The sequence below is a fragment of the Panthera onca genome, chromosome F1, assembly GCF_046562875.1.
Source record: "Panthera onca isolate mPanOnc1 chromosome F1, mPanOnc1 haplotype 2, whole genome shotgun sequence".
Classification (NCBI taxonomy): Eukaryota; Metazoa; Chordata; class Mammalia; order Carnivora; family Felidae; genus Panthera; species Panthera onca.
In genome coordinates, this window is record NC_138355.1 from 17543113 (window position 1) to 17565395 (window position 22283).

Below are 22283 nucleotides of genomic sequence, written 5' to 3' on the forward strand. Positions count from 1 at the left end.
AAATAAACTTTAAATAAAAATAAACAGAAATAAGCTCCATTCCTCCCCTGCTTCCTTTGCGGAAGGGCTGACAACCCAGCGGAGAGGGAGACTAACGAGACCTGGGACGACAAAGTAGCCGCACCGCCACACAAGAGTCCCCAGGCTTCTGTGGCAGGTCTGAGAACCAAGAGGAAGTGAGACTGTGTGAGAAGAAGGCTTCAGGTGGTTTTGAATATGATCTGGGAAGTGATTTTATTTTATGGTCAAATATAGCAGTTGTCTCCACCATGTAAATATTACCTATATTTGGTTTCAGATTTCCATGAGGCAGCATTATCTAAATTTATTTTGGTCAGTATATATGACATTGATCTAGAATGAGACCTCTTGTGAGAGTAGATGAGAAAGACTTTCAAAGGTATTTTGCAGCCCAGAAAGTCTAAAATGAAATTATTTCACTTGGGCATGGATGCTTATATAAGATATATTCTGGACCATGTGTATTTTTTTAAGGTTATATTAGGATTGTTCTCAAAGCCAATTTTAAGAGTGAATGAAATTTTTCCCTCAAATAAATCTACCCTTAGCATCATGCTCAAGGGACTTTGCCAGAAAGTCTATACACTGCTCCACCTTTAGACCACCATTCACGGAGGAAAAGCTATAAAACCTGAGGAAAATGTCTACTTATTTTTAAAACAACTAGAATTTCTTTTTTGCTTCTTGGTAGTGTTGGAAAATATTTTAGTAACTAAAATAATAAAACTTCATGTGAGGCAAATTCTACCTTAATTATTGCCTCTTGGGGTGGAAAATTAAGGAAACATTAGTAAATGTGTTAACTAGAGAAACCACCACAGTAATTTCCCTCCACATATCTGAGTCTAAGGTCAAAATAAAACCCATGCTACACATATTATTTGAAAGAAAGCAAACGTCTAGTTTTAGCTCGACAAAAGCAGTGTCAGAGTACTCAGGATTGAAACTAATGGACCACAAAAATCCCTGTGACTCATCATTAGACACTGATTAACTTACTTAAATGCCCTATTGTTCAGTGTAGGAATCTGTAACAAGGCATGTTGATATGATTACTTGATTTTTTTTAATATTCCAGACACTCTAAATTATCCCATTACCATCTTAATACTTGAAAACTCATTTTAAAGCACAGTATCTTTGAATAGACATGTTGAAATAGTGCCTCTCCTTTTTGCTTAAAACTTTGGTGTATAATTGACTGCATCTTATAAATTTCCTTCTTTTCTTTTTTTTTTTTTTTTTTTTTTTTTTTTTTTTTTTTTACCATACTTGCCTCCTCCAACCCAGGACCTTTTCTCCATATGTAGCTATTTGATGTATGTTGTTCATTCACCGTCCTCTACATGACTGAACGACACATGGGGCACTCGTGCCAATAGCCACTGTTACTGTACTGTTCCAAAGTCCCCTTCCCTGTTGAGCAAGAAGAAAATATTTGTGAGCGTCACAAGGAGTCCTTGCAACTTGTAAATACTTTCATAATCTCCATAGACTGTTCAGCTTTCAGTTAAAGTGTTGTTCTTTTTATGAGTAAAGCTTGCTTTTCTATACTTTTTCCTACGGAGTTCATGCTGCTTATTAAGTGTGCATTTTGAGAGGTAAAAATACGAAGCCAGAACAATGAAGGTAGCACTGACCACTGTCTCCAGTTGAGAAAGCAATATTAAATCAGAAAAGCGAGGTCTTAGAACCTTTCTCTTTGCTGCATTCTCATTGCACTCTTGCTTTGTACCCCAATCCTGAGTTCCCTTGTCCCTCAGGTGAGCCCTACAGCCAACAGGACAGTCTTCCTTTAGTTACTTATGTCGGACACCTGCCTTCTAGCTTCTAGTGTTTGGCAGGCCAGCAGGATGAGGTAATAATCAGAAGAAAATGTTCTGGTTCTTTGGCCTCATCTACGTACAACATTATCCAAAACAGTTTTCTGTGAGTGAGAACAGAGTGGCTTTGAGATCCCTTGGCCTAACGTTCTGTAGGAGTGTGGAGGAACAAACTAACTCTTTTGATCCCTTCTAAGATAATGGAAATATAAATTATATCTTCCTTTGCCTGTCCTTTCCATGATGTTTACAGACAGATGTATGTAGAAATGAGAGCCTTTCACTTGTAAACATGTTGGCTTCACTTTCTCCAAGTCAAGCCGTCTTCTTAAGCACAGCTCCGTGGTCATTACAGCAGTGTTTTCCTAAAAGCATATTTTGTGAACTATTCCTCCAGGATGATGGCAGTTTTCGTAAGACAGATGCCTAAAAGACATATGGTTTTCATAGATTTTTCCGTCTAGACTAGCTTTATTTAGTGACTTTTGGTCTGAATTGGTCTAGTTAAAGTTTCTGTAGAAGCTTGTATAAAAATTTTAAATGTGGGCATACCATTAAGGTGTAAAACAAAAAGTTTGACTTCTTATTGGCAATAGATTAAAAGGGATTGGTTGAAAGTTTCCTTCAGGTTAAGTAATTCTGACCATCCTCTATGCCCACTCGTCCACTCCACTCCCACAACACTGTCCAGAATGGAAAGGCTTACCCCTCAAATCCTATAACTGTTAAATTCATATACTTTTCAGTTTTCTTGAGTAAATTCTTTGTGTTCCAGTTGATGTGTGTGCGTGTGTTAGAAAGCTATAATTCTTTCTGCAGACTCTTTACATGGCCCAGGGGACATATGATTCCTTGCCCTTTTAGCACCAATTTTTACAAACACAGCATTTCCCTCATTTAAAAAAAAATAAAAGTAAAAAAAAAATAAAAGCACCCATCAAGCCGTCGAGTAAAGGAGATGGAACATTTGGGAGTTTTTGTAGTACCTTCAGCCACTGATAAAAATTCTGTTTTTAAATGCAGTTTTTGAGCCAGCATCAAAGACTCGTTTAGAAACAGTATGACACTTTAAGAGGAAAATAATTACTTGTAGACTTGCCTAGAAATCGGCCTTTTGCTCCCTCTTTTGTGAGAGCTAACGCCATGGCTCAATCCCAGTCTAGCTGTATCAGAACAAGGAGACTCGTGGAAGGGGGAATGTTGGCCACTCTGTCTCCACCAGGATCATCACCTGGCTATGCACTAAGCATTTAATTGGACTTAGTCACATATTTGTTCACTCACATGGCAGCTTGTGAGGCACACTGCCTCTCTGTTTTCCTGTTTGCTTTAAACTTTTTTGTTTTTAAAACTTGAGCTCTAAGGCATGTTAGAGCTCCTCCTGCTGGATTTTTTTTTTTTTTTTTTTTAAATCATCACTGGGATTGTAATTAGTAAACCGGTAACTCTTTGTCTCCATTTCTGCCACTTGGACTTATAGGTGTAAGTGGCCAGAAAAAATATCACGTGGTGCTTTTAAAACTGGCCTTTTAATTCACCAGGTATCACGGTCAGGCAGAAGTGAAACACTGGTGCAACATAAATCTTCCCTAAGTCTTCAAATTCCTTGATCTCTGTTTTTTTGTTACTAAAATAAAAGGAATTAGAAAGTTAACTTTTCCATCAATATTTCTAGTCACATATTTGCCCTGTCTGAGGTAAGGCCCCAAGTCAGATACTCATGGCTGCAAGGCTCTTGCCCTCTATCAGAGAGGGACAAAAAGCCTTTTCTGTCTTTCCAAACCAGGAACGAATATTCCAGTTCTATGTAGAGATTCAAAGGGGCGCCTTTTTCCTCCCCATCCCTGCTTCTTTTTCCTCTTCTCACTAACTTGAGATGACAAAGGAATGTGCATCTCCTCTCCCAGTAGCTGGTTCTTAGCACCTCCTTCCCAACCTCTCCTCCTTCCCCCAAATGGCGGAGTTGGCCAACCCCTTCCCCTGGTGCCTGGGGTGGGAGTGAGGGGGAGGGCAGGGAGAAGAGGACAGAAGAAGATGAAGAGGGTTAGACATAGTTGTGCCCCAGCAACATCAATGGGACTAGGTTTCTACATCATGTAAGTTCTTGGAGATCTCTTTGGGGATTTCTCAAAAGAGAGAGAGAGGAGGAGGGAGGGATGGAGGGAGGGAGGGAGAAAAGAGGAGAGAGAAAGGGAGAGAAATGGAAGAAAATCATCGGAAGGGACACTGCCTAACTTCATTCAATAGCCATGTGCGTGTAAAACTCTTTTCAAACCACATCCTTTCTTTTACCACTGTATCCCTCTCACCTTCTGCTTCTTTGCGGATCTTTGAGTCTTTCCCTCCACCCAGCTTTTCTGTTGTCAGTGATAACAGTCCAGAGGCTAAACCATGGGTTTTTTTTAATCTCAAAAATAATGCTGTTAAGGAATCATATTGTAATACAACCCCAAACCCTCTAAGTTCTCCGTTTTATGAATTAGGACTCAGAGCAAAACAAGGAATTTTGACACTTGTGATAAAGAACAAGACAACATTTTGTTTCTCAAACTGACAGTGCTTTTTTTTTTTTTCTAGCTTTCTTTCCTTCACACATACTATTTCCTATTTCTTGGGCTGCCAGTCCCCTCAACTTCCCTTGCTTTCTGGAAGTCCTTCTAACCCCCTAACCTTCCAATCCCAGGCTAAGACTCCAGGTGTCCCTGAAACTCCTGAGGCACAGCCCTGTCAGAGCACTTACACTGTTGCCCCATCTCGAATAGAAACTCCTAGGCAGTGATTATGTTTCCGTACCTCTGACTTAACACAGCACGTAGCACATAAACAGGGCTTACTGGGAAATGAAAGAATACAAAATGAGTTGATGTGCAGCACTTAATCGAAATTTATTTTGGAATTAACCCAATATTTAGTGTACTGTAGGAAACAATTTAGGGGCTCCTGGGTGGCTCAGTAGGTTAAGCATCCGACTTTGTCTCAGGTCATGATCTCGTGGGTTCGAGCCCCACATCGGGCTCCGTGCTAAAGCCCAGAACCTGGAGCCTGCTTCAGATTCTGTGTCTCCTTCTCTGTCTGCCCCTCCCTCGCTGGCATTCTGTCTGTCTGTCTGTCTGTCTCTCTCTCTCTCTCTCTCTCTCAAAAGTAAATAAATATTTTTTAAAAAATTTTTTTAAGAATTGAAACACAAATACTTTCTCTCTTGTTCTGTTCTATTCAAACGCTTGCCTGCCTGAATGCTATTTTAAAATTATTTTGTACAAATCACAAAGTGAGCAGAGTTAATGTGGGCAAATCATCCTTTAAGCTACTTTTTTGCTGGAGTCACGGAAGTGGGTATATCTGTACTGTCCCTATGAATGAAATCCATGTGGGGAGGGAAATTAAAATTACCATTTATCTCAGGGACTAATTTATACAGGATATTAGATGTTTATATCATCAAATAACAGTTGTGGACTATTTTTCCCCTTATGTTCTTACTTCAGATTCCATCAACTGATTCATACTTTCCCAATGACATATGTTATAAAATCATGGGTTCATTTTCACAGGGGAAAGAAACTGGCTCTAATATGTAGCACGAATCATATTAGAGAATTCTTAAACCCTTTAAGTGGACTCCAAGTTCTCTGTTCTTTCCAACATCTACTGTAAACTATTCTTGGACAGTATTGGCTCATTGTGTTACTAACGCTGAAAAGGCCAAAAATATGCTGGATAGCAGCCTATATTATTTTTTATAATAAATTACAAACTACTATCTTCCATGTGGTCAATATCCTGACCGTCGTAGCATTTTTTAAAACAGCCTCATAGCTTATAGATATGCAAAGATCTGTTTTGTTAATAAATGCTCAAAATAAGAAGCAAAGCACAAATGCAACTGTGTTTAAAATACTGTCTCATAAGCTGGTAGAGCAGACATTTGCAAGAGGAAGGTCTTAGTTAGTTGCTGTTCCATTTCACCCAGAGGTGCTCTCCTGATTTGTCCTTGGCATATTCATTCATTCCCATCCACTGAACTACTGGTTGGGACACTGCCCTCTGCAGGTGCTGTGGAGGACTGTCAGCAGGATAAAGAATAATCTTGGAAAAAAAAAAAAAAAAAGAATAATCTTGGTTCACTGGAAGTTTATTAATGTCATTCAGATGATGAACTATGTATAAACTATATATACATGCCTTAAACTGTGAAAAACAATGCAAGGATGACATAATTCAGGAGGACCATGGAGAGACAAGGCATTACAGTTCCCAAGGGAGAGAGACTATGGGCACCCCCGACTCAGCTGATCCACCAGGGCCATGTTTGCCTGGGGCTGCTTTCGAGACAAGCCCAGCAGAGCCCACTGTGGGAGGTGCTCTTTATGATTTTAGAAAACTCAGAAGCAGTTTTTGTTTTAGTTCTATTTTGTTCTGTTTTCTAAGAAATTCCCCAGATGTAGCCTTACTTCTTATGGTTCAGTACACAAAACCCTTCATTTAAAAAAGGGTGTTTTTGTTTTTGTTTTGTTTTTTACCTGTTTCATCAATAAGATAAACAAGTTGGGCAAGTTGGTATCAGATCCTGAGACTCCTAGAAACTGGGATGTGTAACTCTACCATCATCCTGATGTAATTCTATGTAAATTGAATTTTTGAGACAGAAGTATTTTAAAGCCTCAATTATCTTTAATAAGGAGAACTTGTGGTATAAAGAAGCCTGTTGCATATCCTTTTCTAGGCAAATACTACCCTGGTAGGTATATCTCATTCCTCTAGATGTGTTAATGTTTGTATATCTTTTTTGAGTGTTTCCTTTTCTTTTTTTTTTTGGGGGGGGGGGGGAGGGTGGTTCACCTAGCTAATTCAGGTTGGATTTCAGTCTTAACCCTCTCCAAAGATGACAATTTGGAATGCATGTTCATAGATACTTACTTTCTGTACTTACTGACATTATCGTAAGCAAATACAAGCTTCCCTAAGCAAGTATATTCTTCTGGTGATGACTAACAAGAAAACTACCAGAGATATATAGTATCTTGGTCTTTACAAAATAAACCTAACACCTCTCTGACCCATCTTACATCTAATTCTCAAACGTGTCAAAGTATTTCTATAATCATTTCTTCATCCTTCTTAAGAGTTTTTTTTCGGTACTTTCTCTTTTTGCTCATACTTTATCTGCAAGTGAATTGAATTGCTAATAAAGTAAGACCAAAATCACTTATTATACCTTAGAACAATGGTTTTCAGAGCCTGGTCCCAGGACCAGCAGCATCGGCAGCATCTAGGAACTTGCTAGAAATATCTCACCACATTAGAAACACTGTGTGGTGCCCAGCAATCTCAGTTTTCACAAGCCCACCTGGGAATTCTGACTTATGGTCCAATTTGAGAACCATTGCCTTAGCACATGCTAATGTAACTGTCCAGTAGAAAGAATCCTGGCCTGGGAGTCAGGAAATCTTAGTTTAAACATAGAGGAGGAAGGAAACTGAGCTGCGTAGACTCAGTCTGGCTCATACATTTACCAGTCTCATAATTCCCACTTCCCACCCCAACAAGGAATAAAGGCAGGGGCAGAAAGACCAAGCCATTTCAACAATCAGTGTTATGGTACCTGGCGGCAAGAAACTAGAGGAACAGTCATTTATTTCCACCACCACCCCACACTAAAGCAATTTGCCCTATAGAATTCTCCCCCAACCCCTGTTAAGATAGGCCTCACATCGTGAATACTCAAAACCAGCTAACTCAAAGCAGAGCAGATGAAATTTTAGTTCTTCCATTCTTAGAAGAGAACTGAAAGAGACAGTAAGACAAATAATGCATTTTTCTCTTATCAGTAAAGCCAGTCCCCACCCCACCCCCGCCCTCAATGCCACCCACCCTGCATGAGCATTGGACTTTCTTACAAAAATTGTCATTGTCCAAAAGACTGTAAAAGGTTCATCCCTGCAGCTACAAATGCAACTGCAAGTATTACATCTTCCCCTTTGATTTGGAAGCAGAAACATGGCTCTTCTATCATAACCATAAACCGCCCACACACAACACAGTGTTTCAATAAACACTAAGTGATGCAAGATGCTCCAGTTCCATGTAATGGGTTACTTAATGAAGCCCATCACTAAACAAAGCAACTGAGCAAAATTTGGTACAAAACAATTTTGCTTTGCCCAAAACAAACTGTCTTATGAGGTGAATGTCTTTGGAAACTCTTTGAATGGTTAGGAAGTAGACCAATGAAATGGTCTTAACAGTAAACCTTAAATGCATTTCTGGTCTTCAAGTTGGCAAACAGCATCGCTTATTAAGAAAATCACACTGAACAACTTAATGCTCCTCCTGAATTGCTTCCTAGTAGAGTTTTCTTGTTTTAGAAACAAAATGATGCCTATTCCTTCTAGGAGGGTGGGGAGGGGGATCTTTCAGGATTTTTAATTACTAAGCATATATATATATGGGTTACTTTAACCTGAAATGGCGCATATTTTAAAGATGTCACAATTATTTTGAAAGTACATGATGGAAATTTTGTCCTTTATCCTTTTAGTCATTGATTCACCACGCAGGTATGCAGTGCCTATTTAATGCAAGGCCCTAAGGGACGCTTTTAAAGAGCTCATAATGGAGAGATTCTCCTGATTTCTTTATTAAAAACCATGCCACGAGCCAAAGATCTTGCAAGTTTGACAAGAAAAGACAAAAGTGCCAGCACAGAGCAGACAGTTACGTTCCCCTACTGTCCTGCCTTGCTTCCTTTCTGCATTTGCCCATTACCGTTGTCTTTTTCTTGGTCCATCAGCATGATCCAAAACTGGGGACGAGATTAATGAGCAGCAGTTGGGCCATCAGAACATTTAAATCTCTCCCTTCTCTATCCCCATGATTGAACTCCTCCCTCCCATCCTCATCACATAATTTCTAATTTCTTATAACCTCATTATAGACCTACATTCTCTTACATCTTCCAAGTTTTATATATTGCAGTTGAAATCATATTTGCCCCTGCTTTTTCCACTTGAAATGAGGTGCGATAGTAAAAACCACTTGCATACTTGTCTATCCTGCTCATCTTCCACTCTGAATAGATTCTGAGTTTTTAAAAATCATGCATCATAATGCAGTTCACATAGTAGACGCTCAATAAATTTTGCATGCAACGTATAACTAGAAAGCATGTTATAGATCATCTAGTCTGAGTCTCCTATGCCTGTGATGGGGAAACTCAGGAAGTTCTCTAAAGAACTTCCGGTGGTTAGTGAAGGTACAAATTGGCAGTTGGAGCTAGAATTCATGTCTCCTGACTCCAGATCTAGTACTCTATCAGCGGAAACTCGCAGATAAACACCTCAAAACTGTTCTTGGCCCCATTGGATCTGTCCCCTCTGATCTGGCCTGTACTCTAACCTAGCCAAACATCTTTGTTTAGACACTTTTCAGTCATTCATTTGTACATTATTTAATAAATTTTTATTCACTGCCTTCTTTTATTCACTGCATAATCACATTATGCTAAATGCTGAATATACATAATAAATACACAATATGTATGTGGTCTCTGCTCTTAAGGAATTTATCAGAAACTATAGGCAATAATCTAGTGAATAAATAATAATTACAAACAGGATTAAGTGCTATGAAATACACAAATACCATGAAGTGACTGGGGGCAGGGTGGTTGGAAACTATAGGATGGTCAGGAAGCACTGGGGAATGACATTTCAGCCAAGAACAAAAGGATCAGAAGAGAACTTAGTTTGTATTCGTTTCTCCCTTTGCTACAATCCTTGGTGCAAGCTATCATGCATGCAGGAAACAGTTACCAACCCACCATGCCATGTTGTATCCTGCCTCTCACTGAATTTGTAATTTAATATCCACTTAAAAAAAATCCCCTAATTAAGTCCAACCCATTATTGAATCTTCTGGTAGAGTTTCCTTCCTTCAAGTTCAAATTCTGGCCAACTCCCTCCTCACCTCCCAGAACTGCTTAATTGCTAAGAATACATTTCTATGGGTTATGTGACTATTTATCAAACTCGCTGAGGACAGAAGGCCTATTATTTAATACTTACTCCAAACATCTATTAAAAAATTGAGTATATACGTTATAGGTAACATTTCCAAAGGTCAAAATCCTACATGTCACTGTAGCTTTTTTTTTCTTTCTGCAGCAGCAATGATTGACTAACAAATATCTTTATGTAATGTAAAGATCAGTGAATACTCACCAATTGCTTCTCTTTTTACTTTTTTTATTATTTAGTTTATTTTAAGAGAGAAAGAGACACAGAGTGCAAGCAGGAGGAGGGGCAGAGAGAGAGGGAGACCCAGAATTCAAAGCAGGCTCTAGACTCTGAGCTGTCAGCACAGATCCCCACGTGGGGCTTGAACCCACACGCTGTGAGATCATGACCTGAGCTGAAGTTGGATGCTTAACCAACTGAGCCACCTGGGCACCCTGTATTCATCAATTGCTTCTTACTTCTGGGGATAACTTTAATTTATTCAATTGTCAGTGGTCAGTTGTTCAGTGGCTGAATGATAAGCACACCCTGTAAGAATAGGAAGATGAGTAAGATACAGCCCGTTTCTCATCAGTGGAGGTAAACATACAAACCTAATTAGGATTCAGTGTGATGGTTGTAATAGAAATATGCTGAGATGCTTTCGAAGCAACTGTATCAAGATGGGGGAAGTAGGTCAGAGAAGACATCACAGAGGTGAGTCTTGAAGGATGGAGAGCAGGCCTAGCAGATGAACAAAACAGCACTGAGGACGTAATTGCATGTAATATCACGCTCAACACTGTATGAGGCCAGTTAAGTGGATGTGACCTCTGGCCTCTAGAAACTTCACATCAAAGGAGAAAATGATTCAGGTTCAAGATTCAGGACATAAGCTAAATAAATATGGTCCTTTTAAATGAAAACGAGCAGTATGGTGGTGGAAAGGCAGGTGCTTTCGCATGGTTTGGGAGGACTTTTCCTAGCAGGGAATACTCAAAACATTTCAGGTGGTCATGGTAGCCAGTAGCCTTTCTGGAAAAAAGAGGACTTATTTGTTTACTCAAATTAAACAACTAGTATTGAACGGTTTAATTTGGTTACTGTGCCTGTAAGGAATCTCCAGTTACACTTTAAAAAACTGAGTCCCTGGGGACGCCGGGGTGGCTCAGTCAGTTAAGTGTCCAACTTCCGCTCAGGTCATGATCTCACAGTTCATGGGTTTGAGCCCCGCATCTGCACTGGTGGCGCGGAGCCTGTTCGGGATTCTCTGTCTGCCCCTCCCCACCTCTCTCTCTCTCTCTCTCTCTCTCTCTCTCAAAATAAACAATAAAATAAAATAAATAAATAAAATAGAGTGCCTGCCTAATGATAAGACCAGCATAAGAGGTTAAATTGGAGTGCACCTTCCCAAGGAAATCTTTCCTCTAAAGCCTCTTGGACATTTTTCAGGTGCAGGGACCATAGATATCTGCCAATATCTATGGGTTTGTGCCTAAATGGTATTTATACCACTGGTCAACAATATCTCTTCTGCTTTTATTTTTTCCTTGACCGTCTAGTTTTGTTTTATAGCTTTGTGATTTTTAAACATTTTATGATTGTTTTCTTTAATTTTTTTATCTTCACTTCTTCATACCTGAGAAGGGATGTTTGATTTAATCATGCTAGTGTTTCCAATGCAGAAACAACTGCAAGACATGACTATACTTCAGAAGGAATCTTTCTGAAAAAACAATGGGAGAGTTTTATCAAGAAGAAAGGTTTAGCTTTGGAGAATTTGTTGAATTTTGCTGGTTACAAAAACTACTCCCCAAGATACTACATACAAAATCAAGTCCACACAAAGTTTACTAATACACTTAGGAAGTAAATGTAGGGGTTCAGAAAATAAAGAATATTACATGGTAAATTTGAGATTCTCACGTACAGTAATAGTTCATTCTCTGGAGTTCATTCAGCAACCTCAGCTGACCTCAGAAACACCGTTATTGACCAGAAACTGAGTGATACTCATCCTGAGCCTGTTTACACTTATTGTAGAGAACTCGAAAACCTTGATTCTCTGGTTTTCTAGGTCCCTGCAAATTAGAAGTAAAAGAATAAATTGGAGAATTCTACTGCTAAAGGCAATGAGAAGTGATAACTAACATTCTGACAGTGAGAAAAAGGAGGAAGAATATTGTTTAAAGGGAAATAAAAATTCAAAACCCAGCCTGAAGCCTAGTATATCGTATACGTTCCCGGAGTCGGCATAACCTAACAGAGTTCACCCTATGTAATCATTCTCTATTGGCGAAGACATGTGCAGTATATTTCAGATAGCTTTTAAATGATTTAATTATTATTTGAGTATTGGGAGGGACAGCCTCAGTTTTGAGAAAGATTTGCATATGAAAAAATTAGCTTATTTTTGCTTAAAAATGCTCGATGACTGAGGTGACACTGTTAAAATCATTACAGATGGCAACCACTCCTGCTGGCCTGTCTGTGCATGAGCATGTGTGCCATGACTCTCTCAGTGTCTTTGGGACAGCCTTCTGCTAGATATTCTACTTGTTTCTTTACCTTTCTCTTTCTCTCTTTCTAGCCGGAGACCACCCCCATCACCAACTCGTCCCACTATAATCCGTCCACTAGAATCCTCCCTGTTAGACTAAATGAAGTGTCTGGCATGGCAATTAATTACTAATGAATTATGCGAAAGCAACATATTTGATCAGTAAATCATGAGTAGTCGCATGTGTGGACATCAGTAGGCAAGTAACCAGTTTTACTAATGCATTATTGCTCATCTTCTTTGCTCATGGTGTATCGGACCTTTGGAGTTTGACTCTTGAAAACTGCTAACCCTTCGAGGCTTTATATGTCGTATATTGACCAAGGGTAGGTTTGTATAGCAGCCCAGTAGTGGGAGACCATTTGCCTACCCTGGCATATATCGAAATTGCTTTGGACAAGTTCCCAGGTTATCCACCAGGTAGCCCATTAAGTATAATTCTTAAGAGCTATGAGATGGTGGGCTTAGACCTAAGCCATACATACTTATTTTCCCACATTCTGTTTGGCTGACAAAAATTATGTTGTCTATTATTAATGTTTCCTCCTACTCTATAATTACCCATTATAGATCTATCCTCTTTCCTTTTGCTTTATTTCATAGGACTGCTAGGAAGTGTTGTTTGTTTTTTTTTTTTTTTAATTAGGACTCCTTAAGAATAAAACTTTTCCAGAAGCACAAGGTAGTTTGCAAAGGAAAAGTTAATGCATTGCTTGCTCTAGAGAGCTTTTCCTCATACCACTGTGTTTTGCTTCATGCTAGAAGCATATTCAACAGTGAATCGAAGCTTAATTTTTTGGTAGTCAGTGAGTAGATTTGGCTAGTTTCAGAGTTCAAGGAAGAAGCAAAATTTCACATCTCTAGAAGTGTCTGGAAATATGTAATTTCTTCATTCACTAATATATTCACCTCTTTATAGATTACAGTGAAGGTTGACATGGAAAATATTTAATTTTTGTACTGATCTCATTTTAGGCATGGCTAACTACACTTTGACACTAACTCCAGTTTGTTTATTTATTTACTTGGTTGGAGCAAAAATTTCTCTTTCCATACTAATTTGTAATTCCCCCGTGTAAGAATTTATCCTACTTTTAAAACCTGTTTAATGTAACTTCCTATCCATTCTAGGCTTTCTCAATAGATCTTGAGATATGGTTATCTGGGATAACCATTTTTAAAGGGAGCCCTAGAATGAAAATAGAAGTCATTTAGTAAGAGATGCCATGGTTTAAGAGCAGAGCTCACACTTTTACAGTTGTACAACTTCAGAGTCTCTATACCAGTCATTCTAAAAAAAAAATTTTTTTAAATGGTATTAAGACATTGAAATCTAAAGCAACTTGGCAAATGCTAATAACATTTCTAAAATTTACAAAATCAGTTTAGCTTGGGGGTTAATAGTTCAGTCTTGAGGCTGAGTTTTGGACCATGTAGGACCAGATGATTAGCATGTAGGAAACAGCCAGAAGCCAAGTGGAATTCTGTCTGCTAACTGTTCCCAGACAGCAGAGCAAGTACTCACTGAATAGTGGCGTCCCATGACACTATTTCATATTCTACAGAAGTAAATCAGATTTCACCAACTGAAATGTCTCCCTTTGAAAGCAGCAAACATGATTTGTATGTTAACTTAACTTTAATTTCCTGTGTAGTTTATACCCAAAGCAGACACCCATAAACTATGAAGTAAAAACTTTCAACCATTATTAAAAAGAGAACTTGCCAAGTTGAATGGCATTGTTCTGAGGTTATTCTAAAGGGTTACAGCTAGCCCACTTACAATAGGGAAAAATCAGAGAATACAAGATTTACAAAAAGAACATTTCAACTTTTAAGTTACAAGTGATTGTATAAAGAACACCACCCTAAATCTTCTGACATCTTTTTTTTTTCTCTTTTGAAAAAAATCTTAACTCTTTAACTCTTTTGTGAATGGAACAGATGTGCAAGATACATAATGTATTTTTAAAATAGCTGCAGCTAAATGGAAATGTGTTAAGTAAATGTCCACAGCAAAACAAATTATCTACAGTGAGGTCTTTTCATAAAATTCCCTCTTTTTAGGATTTCCTTTGCTTCTTCCTTTGAATTCTCTAAAATAGGCAGCTAACGGATTATATACTTCAGGGTTTGGCTTTGTGCTAAATGTGGTTTTGCATTTTGCTGTATTTCAAAAATTTCCTTCTGTTAAAGGAAAATATTGTGGATAACCACTGGTGTGTTCTTAGATCAGCACAAACCATGTCAAAGAAAATTGGAGATGTTTTTCCAAGTTTCTTTCCACTGATCTTATATAGTCATAAACAATGGCATTTGTCGCCTTTGGCTTTTGCTCCCAGATTATAATCCTACAGTTTCACTGTCCCAATTGTCTCTCTTTGTAGGCACATTTTTGTTCTTTTACTTGTGAGTTATTTCTAACAGAACCCAGCTTCCCTTGGAATTTCAGAAGTCATGTTGGAGAATACTTTCAGTTTGCTGCAGTACTGTGTCATACAATTAGTATGAATACCATGTCCCCAAGGTTTGCATCCTGCTAAAAGGAGATGTCAGTGTGAATGAAGTCGGCAGCTCTAAGAGGTGGGGAAAGTGCACTGATACCAGGCCTTAAGGTGGGAATGTAGCCTAATGAGCTTTCTGAGAGTTTTCCGTAGCACCCCTCATCTTTTGTGTAGCTTCCTCCTAACTGATTGCTCTGATGTTGTCTACACAGTAGATGCCTAGCATAATCAGATAAAACATAACAGTATTTTTAGGATTTGGAAAAGTAAACTGTGTATGTTTGTTTGATAGGTCTATCACTTCTTGTCACACGCTAAACATTGCATGCTTATTGACTCATTGGAATAACCGTTTACTCAATTGTGGACAGATTATTGAAATAGTATTGATTTAGGACAGATATATTGCATTTCCAGAAGTCGTCTACCAAGATTACTCTTCTGAATATTAATCTTAGCTGTCATTTATAACACAGAAGAGCAAGTAGGGTCTGTTATTAGCAAATTGCCTACCTGTTCAGATACAAACTTGTTCTATTCCAAAACATTCTAAGGAAACCAGTTCCTGTGATATAACTGTACGCCTTCTAAACTTAGAATTGAAAAGTAGTCATGTAGATTAATTTTATGACTTTTTAGTATAGACTGTAGCCATAATTCTCAAATATGAAATGGGACCTAATACCAGTATGTGATAAATGTTGATGTTTTCTGTGTACAAACGTATTTTCTATGCATGTGTCTCTGTGTGTACAGTATATACATGGTAGATTCACTTCTGTAAGTACATGTGTCTTGTGCCCCTTTGGGTGGGTAGGTTTAAGAGCACTTGTTAAAATGCCACAAGCATGTGTGTGGTTGTTTGTGCATTGTGTATATATGCTATGTATGGGTGTAAATATGTGTACACGTGCTTTGTGTGTGTGGGTACGAATATATTTTTTAAACTGTGTTAATACAAGAGCTCGCTTTGGAGGGTCTGCCGTAGTATGTGATGACAGCGGTTCATATAACTGTGATAACATACATGAGGTCTACAAAATTTTGTCCAGGAGAGGCACAAAGCTCAGAATTACTGTGATAACACGGTAGAGTAATATCCACAGACATTTGGACCTAAGTCCACAGCACTGCTATCTAAGAAGGAATTACTTTTGCCAAATGCAGTGTAAGATCTGGAAACCCACTTTTAAAGTCTGATTGAAATTATAAATTTATTCTTGGATTGCTGAGCTGAACCTTAAAAAAAGCTAAATTGGTCTACACAGTCATTTTTTCTCTATAGTAAATGTCAAAAAATAAAGTGGAGGGACAGCAATATAATAAAAATAATGGACTTTTCTGAGTAAATTTTCTAGAAATGCAGGGAAGAAGTTAATACTTCAGAGATAGGTCATCCACCCCCTCTTTCAGGTAAACATTTCTCATTTGGTAAACGAGATAAGTATTTGAAATTGACAGTAATGTCCTTACCACTGAAAATAAAGCCTAAATAGTAGGTCTCTGAACTGAGGAACCCAGTGAAAGGAGATAATATATGAGACTCAAGCCTAGTGTTTTAAATCATTCCACCAAGAGGACTGCTACCTGTGAGCTCAGAGTTTAATGTGAATAAAACTAGATGATTGTAGAGAAACGATAATTAGTTTGCTACATCACTCATTCCTTTCTTAAAAGCTCAAATATGTCTTCTAGATAATCTTAAGTCATCCTGTCTAGTTGGTATGCTTAAAATTGCGTGGTGCTCTGTATCGTGAAACTTGAAGAATATTTTGAAACATACGTAGTATATGCTTTGCTATCTGTATATATGTGTAAGAATGTGCATATGTATGAGAGCAAGAGAGAGGGAACTCAAACAAGAGTCTCCTGTTTGTCGTAAGACCTGTTCATACTGGTATACTGGTGAGACTTCTCACCTCTCTGGTCTGGAGTTTCACACATGGCTCAGCTCAAGGCATTCATTTTTTTTTTTTTTTTTTAATTTTTACCCTTGGAATTCCTTAAACTTTGCTCATTGTGTAATGTTTTAAAAATTATGGTAAAAATTACTTGTCAACCTCTTGCATTGTCTGCTGCCTGTTTGATAAAAAAAAAATTATTATTCTTGTCCAGAAATTTCACCATTACTTGATGTATGTTTAATTTCCTATGTATAGCCTTTGTTTTGCTTGTCTGTTTCTTTTCTCTCCCTCTTCTGAATCAAATTCCTCTTTTGCTTTTTTATGAAGAAGCAGTGTATAGAAGCAAAATCTTAACCTTCTCTACTGATTCTTTAATTAATTTGAGCCAGAATACTTTCCACTGTCTTCTTGGCACTTTCAGGATTTCTTAATGCTGATATATGGATGGACTCTGTGAATGGAATTTTTGAAGCAAGTTTCTCAAGCCTGTATCATTCTTGAAGGTCATATGTACCTGTTGTGAAAATGTGAAGCTGTTATTTCTGAACCTGAAATAAATGATAACATTTGAAGGACTCCCCCCTTCCTCATTCTTGTATAATATATTTGAGTCATATCCATGCAAATCAGTAAAATGTGAGGCTTCTAAATACTTATAACCCTTTTGGTCAAATTGGCCCAAAATTAACAAAATGGAGAATAGCATTTGGCATTACTGTTAGTAATTTGGGGAAGGACAAGATTTTTAAAGAGAGCAAATTGGACAAATCAAAGGCAGGAGAGTAGGAGACATTTTATTTCTGATTCAAAGTCAGTGTTGAACTAGGTTAAAAAAGGACACAAGGCTTAGACAGTTGGAGGATGCAATGTGACCGTTGACAAGAGGCACCATCTTATTTTGCTAATCAAAAGGAAATGTTCATGAAAAACCCTGGGATGCAGAAGGAAAGAAAATATTCTGCCCAAATGTTAGATCCACAGAAGGCATTTCTTACCAGAAAAAAAAATGAGCTCTTGACTCAACAGTTGGCCTCCATTGTTTATTCATTGGGCATTGAGAGGAGAAGTTACCCCTTAAGTTTCCTTAATATTAAGAAAATGGAATCGGAGAGTACTAAACAGTAGTTACTAAACTCATCCTCGTCTTCAGTTTCCAGAGCATAGAGACTCTTTGTTACAGAGTTTTGATGATATGTCCTGTATCAACGTACATAGTCCCAGATTGAACCATCCGCCCAAAAACAGAAGACAAGAAGGGAATGGGAGAAGAGGAATGTTGGTTTATTTCCTCTCTGTGTTCAGGATACATTCATTGTGAAAAGATGAATTGCAAAAGCTGTTGTATTAATTCATGCTTTCCTGTTGTAATTTCTTTTTCATATCTGTACATCTTGCATGAATGGAGACATTAGTGCCTTCAAAGGAAACTCTTTACTGGAAAAGAGAGGATGAGAATCATGCTGTACACTTGTGGTGTGTGTGTGTGTGTGTGTGTGTGTGTGTGTGTGTGTTACTGCATGATTCTTTATTCCGAATCATTTCTAACTGGAAATTATCAAAACCAAAGGACCTGATTTAGCGAACTACTTATTTGGTAACTATTTGGCAAATTACCATTTGTAGTCTTAAAATAGCTCTGGCACAGGGGCGCCTGGGTGGCTCAGTCAGTTAAGTGTCCGACTTTGGTTCAGATCGTGGTCTCACAATTCATGGGATCAAGCCCCATGTCGGGCTCTGTGCTGACAGCTCAGGGCCTGGAGTCTGCTTCTGATTCTGTGTCTCCCTCTCTCTCTGTCCCTCCCCTGCTCCTGCTCTGTCTCTCTCTGTCCCTCAAAGGTGAATAAATGTTAAAAAAAAATTTTTTTTTAAATAGCTCTGGCATCAGTGTAAATAACTCCTCAGTTTTCAAGATTGTTTTTCTGCTTATTAGCAGAATCTTTAAATTTCATACTGAGAAACCTATCTGGTATTTGGGTTGGACGGATCTCATACCCTACTTCCTAGTACTTCAACACATACCTGGCATTGCCACTTTTAAGACCGTTTGTTGATGTTCTTTGACACTGTGGCAGCCTAATAATTAGAGTACATACAAGAGCTGTTGACTAAAACTACAGTCTTCATGCAGAGCTTCCCAAAGTTCATTCCGTGGGATTTTAGTAGGCATTACACAAACACAAGGGTTTCTTGGTTAAATATACTTGGGAAATGATGATTAAAAATTAAATGTTTCTTTACTAAGATTTTACAGAAGCTTTAGTATCAGATTGCATTGTGAATGTCTAACAGTGTCAGTTTCTACAGGTTTCTCAGGCTTATCTGACCATCAATGCTTTGTTCATAAAGCACCTCACAGGACTAGTGTTGTGAGGACTGTTTCAGGGGCTTTAGGTGAGAGAGAAAAGGCACTGAGTGAGATTAGTCCAGTACAGACCGTCACTAACACAAAGTCAGGTGGTAAAATCAAATGTAAGAGCAACCAGAGTTCCCAACCCATGACCACCTTTCTGGACTTGGTCAGAGCAGTACACTGGACCCAAAGAGGAAGGTCCCATCAGATCAGGAGGCGTGAAGGCAGATTGGAGACATACATGGAACAAGTCTTGGTAAGCCTGTGGAGGACGCAGCTAACTTTCCATATCAGCTTTTTTTTCTTTCACTCTCCAAAAAAGAGCTCCTTTAAATTAATTACATTACCCCATTATATTCTTATAAAGGAATGGATCCAGGTTGATTTAAAATTAAAGATTAAAGAAAAATAGGAATGGCTGTCCTTCTTGACTTTCCTGTCTTACTTTCCCAAGGCTTCAGACTCACCCACTGATCTCAGATACGAGGTTTATCTAAATGACAGGCAAAGAAAGCAAGCAGAGAATGTTTGGTGAGATTGTAACAGAAATGAAAAAAGTCATTAAGACCTTCCCAGGAACCCCGCCAGAGGAATGTCACCCTAGGAAAGGATTGTAGGGTTGAGGTAGGTGGATCCAAGAGGATGTGGGTAATTCATCACTCTTATTGATAATTGAGTCTTTCATATATGAATTATGCCCATGTTTCATACATACTTTCCTGCCTCCTTACCCTCCTGTTCCTTCAATTCTTTGAAGTTATTTTTCAGAAAACATAAAGTATAACCTGAGACTACAATCTCAGGCAGATTTGCTTGTATGGTGACTAGTAGCATGTTGACCTTTAAAATTTGTTAGCTACGCAGTATTTCAGCTCCGTGTTCCAATTCAATATTCCAACTTCCATGTCAGAAGCAGCAGCAGTATGAGGTACTATGTTTAAAGCTCTTCATATAAAAAGCCCAAATACGTTCAGCGCTTGCCTTCAGGCACTTCAGCATTGTGTAAGTAATATAGACAATTCTGGAAAGGTAGTGAAAACCCAAACCGCCACGATCCGTGATAGAACTCACTGAGCCACCGCATCTGTCATCATTGACAGTGCATTTTTGGCAATGAGAGGGAAGTTGGTCCTGGAAAGTAAAGAGGAAAAGAAAGGAGCTGCCTGAGGGAATAAATGCCACTCTGATGTTGGAAGCCAACATCCTAGCTGTCAGGTGAAATATATTCCAAGACATAGAGTTTCTGATCCTGTTTCTGGATTAGAACACCAAACGAGCTCAAACAGGAAAGTGCTTTGGCATATGTTAACAGAATGGCTCTTGAGCACTATGGACTTGCTGTTCAGGTTAATGGCTCACCTCCCCACCCTGCTGAGGTAATTAAAGTGTTCTAAAGCCCCTTCGGAACTCAAAAATAGTTTCTGTTTGCTGGGCGGGTGATAAATCTCATTGAGCCTGACAGGAATTTAATTACACTTTCTTCATGAAAACACCAGGGATACCCATTACCTGGATCTCTAAAGCTAAAGGCTTGCAGACCCCCCGCAGTTGAAAGGTTACCAAAAACAAGTTCTTCATCATTTAAATGGATGAGAGGCCTCCTTAGCGTAGCCCACTTAAATTGGACCAAAGAAAAATTGGTCTCAGACTTCAGGGAAGGTAAGATTTTTTACCACTGCTCAGAAATAGAACAGTTTTGCTCCATTAACATCTCGTAGGAGATGAAAAAGAAGTTTTTGTTTTTGTTTTTGTTTTTTGTAGAATTCATTGCTCCACTCACTGAAGTCTTATGAGAGTAAGAGGGAAGTGTGCGTGTTGTCCGACACCTGGATGAATAGCCAGAGAGAAGTCCCACAGCGGGTAGGGTACGGAGCTCACCTCACAGGTCCATGACTTGCCGGAATGTTGAGTTCATTACCAATTTGGTTAGAAAGAGGAAATTAAAGTACAGATTTCTGCTGGAAACCAGTGGGAAAGTTTCATTTGGCCTGCTGTTTTCCTACTTACAGGGCTGTTCAGTGCAACGTAGAGTTTACTTTCTAGCAGCAAATCATCCAGAGAGGCTGATGTCAAAATGAAGCACAACTCTGGATCCTTATTTCACGACCGCAGGCCTGACAAGATGCAAGTCAGGCTAGGGATATGGAGAAAGATCTGGCAAACTCCATCTCATTTACCCTGGACCCAGTTCAGGATAAATCAGAACTTCAGTTGTATACAACTCTGAGACGGAATCCCAGGGTCCCATGGACCAGGCCTAGCCTTGTAGTTTCCCTTCGCCTGGAAAGGCTATCATACCAGGATATTCACCGGGAGCAGATTCTTATTTACAAGTTCAACCCCTGACATTTTCTGCATTATGATTACATGGCTCATTTGATCTTGTGACTCCTTCTAATTTCCCTCATCTTAAAATTTTTTTTTTTTTTTTTTTTTTTTTACCTATCATATTTCTATACCAACTCTGCTCTCCCTATGGAGATTTTATAACATTTACCGAAATCTTTAGAAGGAACCAAATGTCACAAAATCAGGGCTCAGAAACAAAATACTCAAGGTTATAAAGGTATTTGGCTCTGGTACTATTTCCAGTTCTCCTGAATATGATTGCATGGGTTTATCATCCCATGGTACAAAATCATCAGATTTGGGGGTGGGCTCAAATGTTTCGTACCTAGCACAATGTCAAGAGCCAGGAAAAGTCCTGGGAACCGCGAATTTTGCCGTGTGGTGTTTTCTCATTTCCCCTGCACGTCTGCATGTTTTTTGTCTGACTTGAATTTGACTTTTGTGGGATAATTTTGCATGCTCTTATTTGGATTTCTTTTTAATTTAAACATTGTTTTCTTCCTCTGCATCTGTTTGTTGTTGTTGTTATTTTGTTTTGTTTTATTTTGTTTTCACTAGGCGACCCCCTCCTGCCGTTCCAGGACCACCATCCTAACCCCCATGATTCATCTCCTTTTGTTTCCAACAATATATCTATCTGTGGTATTTAAAAGCCTTTCATTTGCACTACATGTCATATGTACATAAAAACTTTTATTTTTGATCCATGTCTATAATAAAAACAAAGTGTATTCTATATAAAAATGAAATGTGTTCTGTTTCATTTTCTAAAGAAGAC

At 38.6% G+C, this 22283-nt stretch overlaps 1 protein-coding gene across 5 annotated transcripts in view; it reads left to right on the plus strand.

Annotated features, from left to right (window-relative positions):
- Positions 1-22251, plus strand: part of DNM3 (dynamin 3) — a 573673-nt gene extending 551422 nt beyond the window's left edge. For 2 of the 5 annotated variants that reach the window (XM_060643516.3, XM_060643517.3), the window contains one exon: positions 12429-22251. In XM_060643516.3, the coding sequence (XP_060499499.1) occupies positions 12429-12498 (70 nt within the window). In that variant the 3' untranslated portion in view covers positions 12499-22251. Of the gene's footprint in view, positions 1-65; positions 1219-12428 lie in introns of those variants that run through there. The other 3 variants (XM_060643514.3, XM_060643518.3, XM_060643515.3) reach the window with 3 other exon arrangements.
- Positions 22252-22283: the final 32 nt, after the last annotated feature.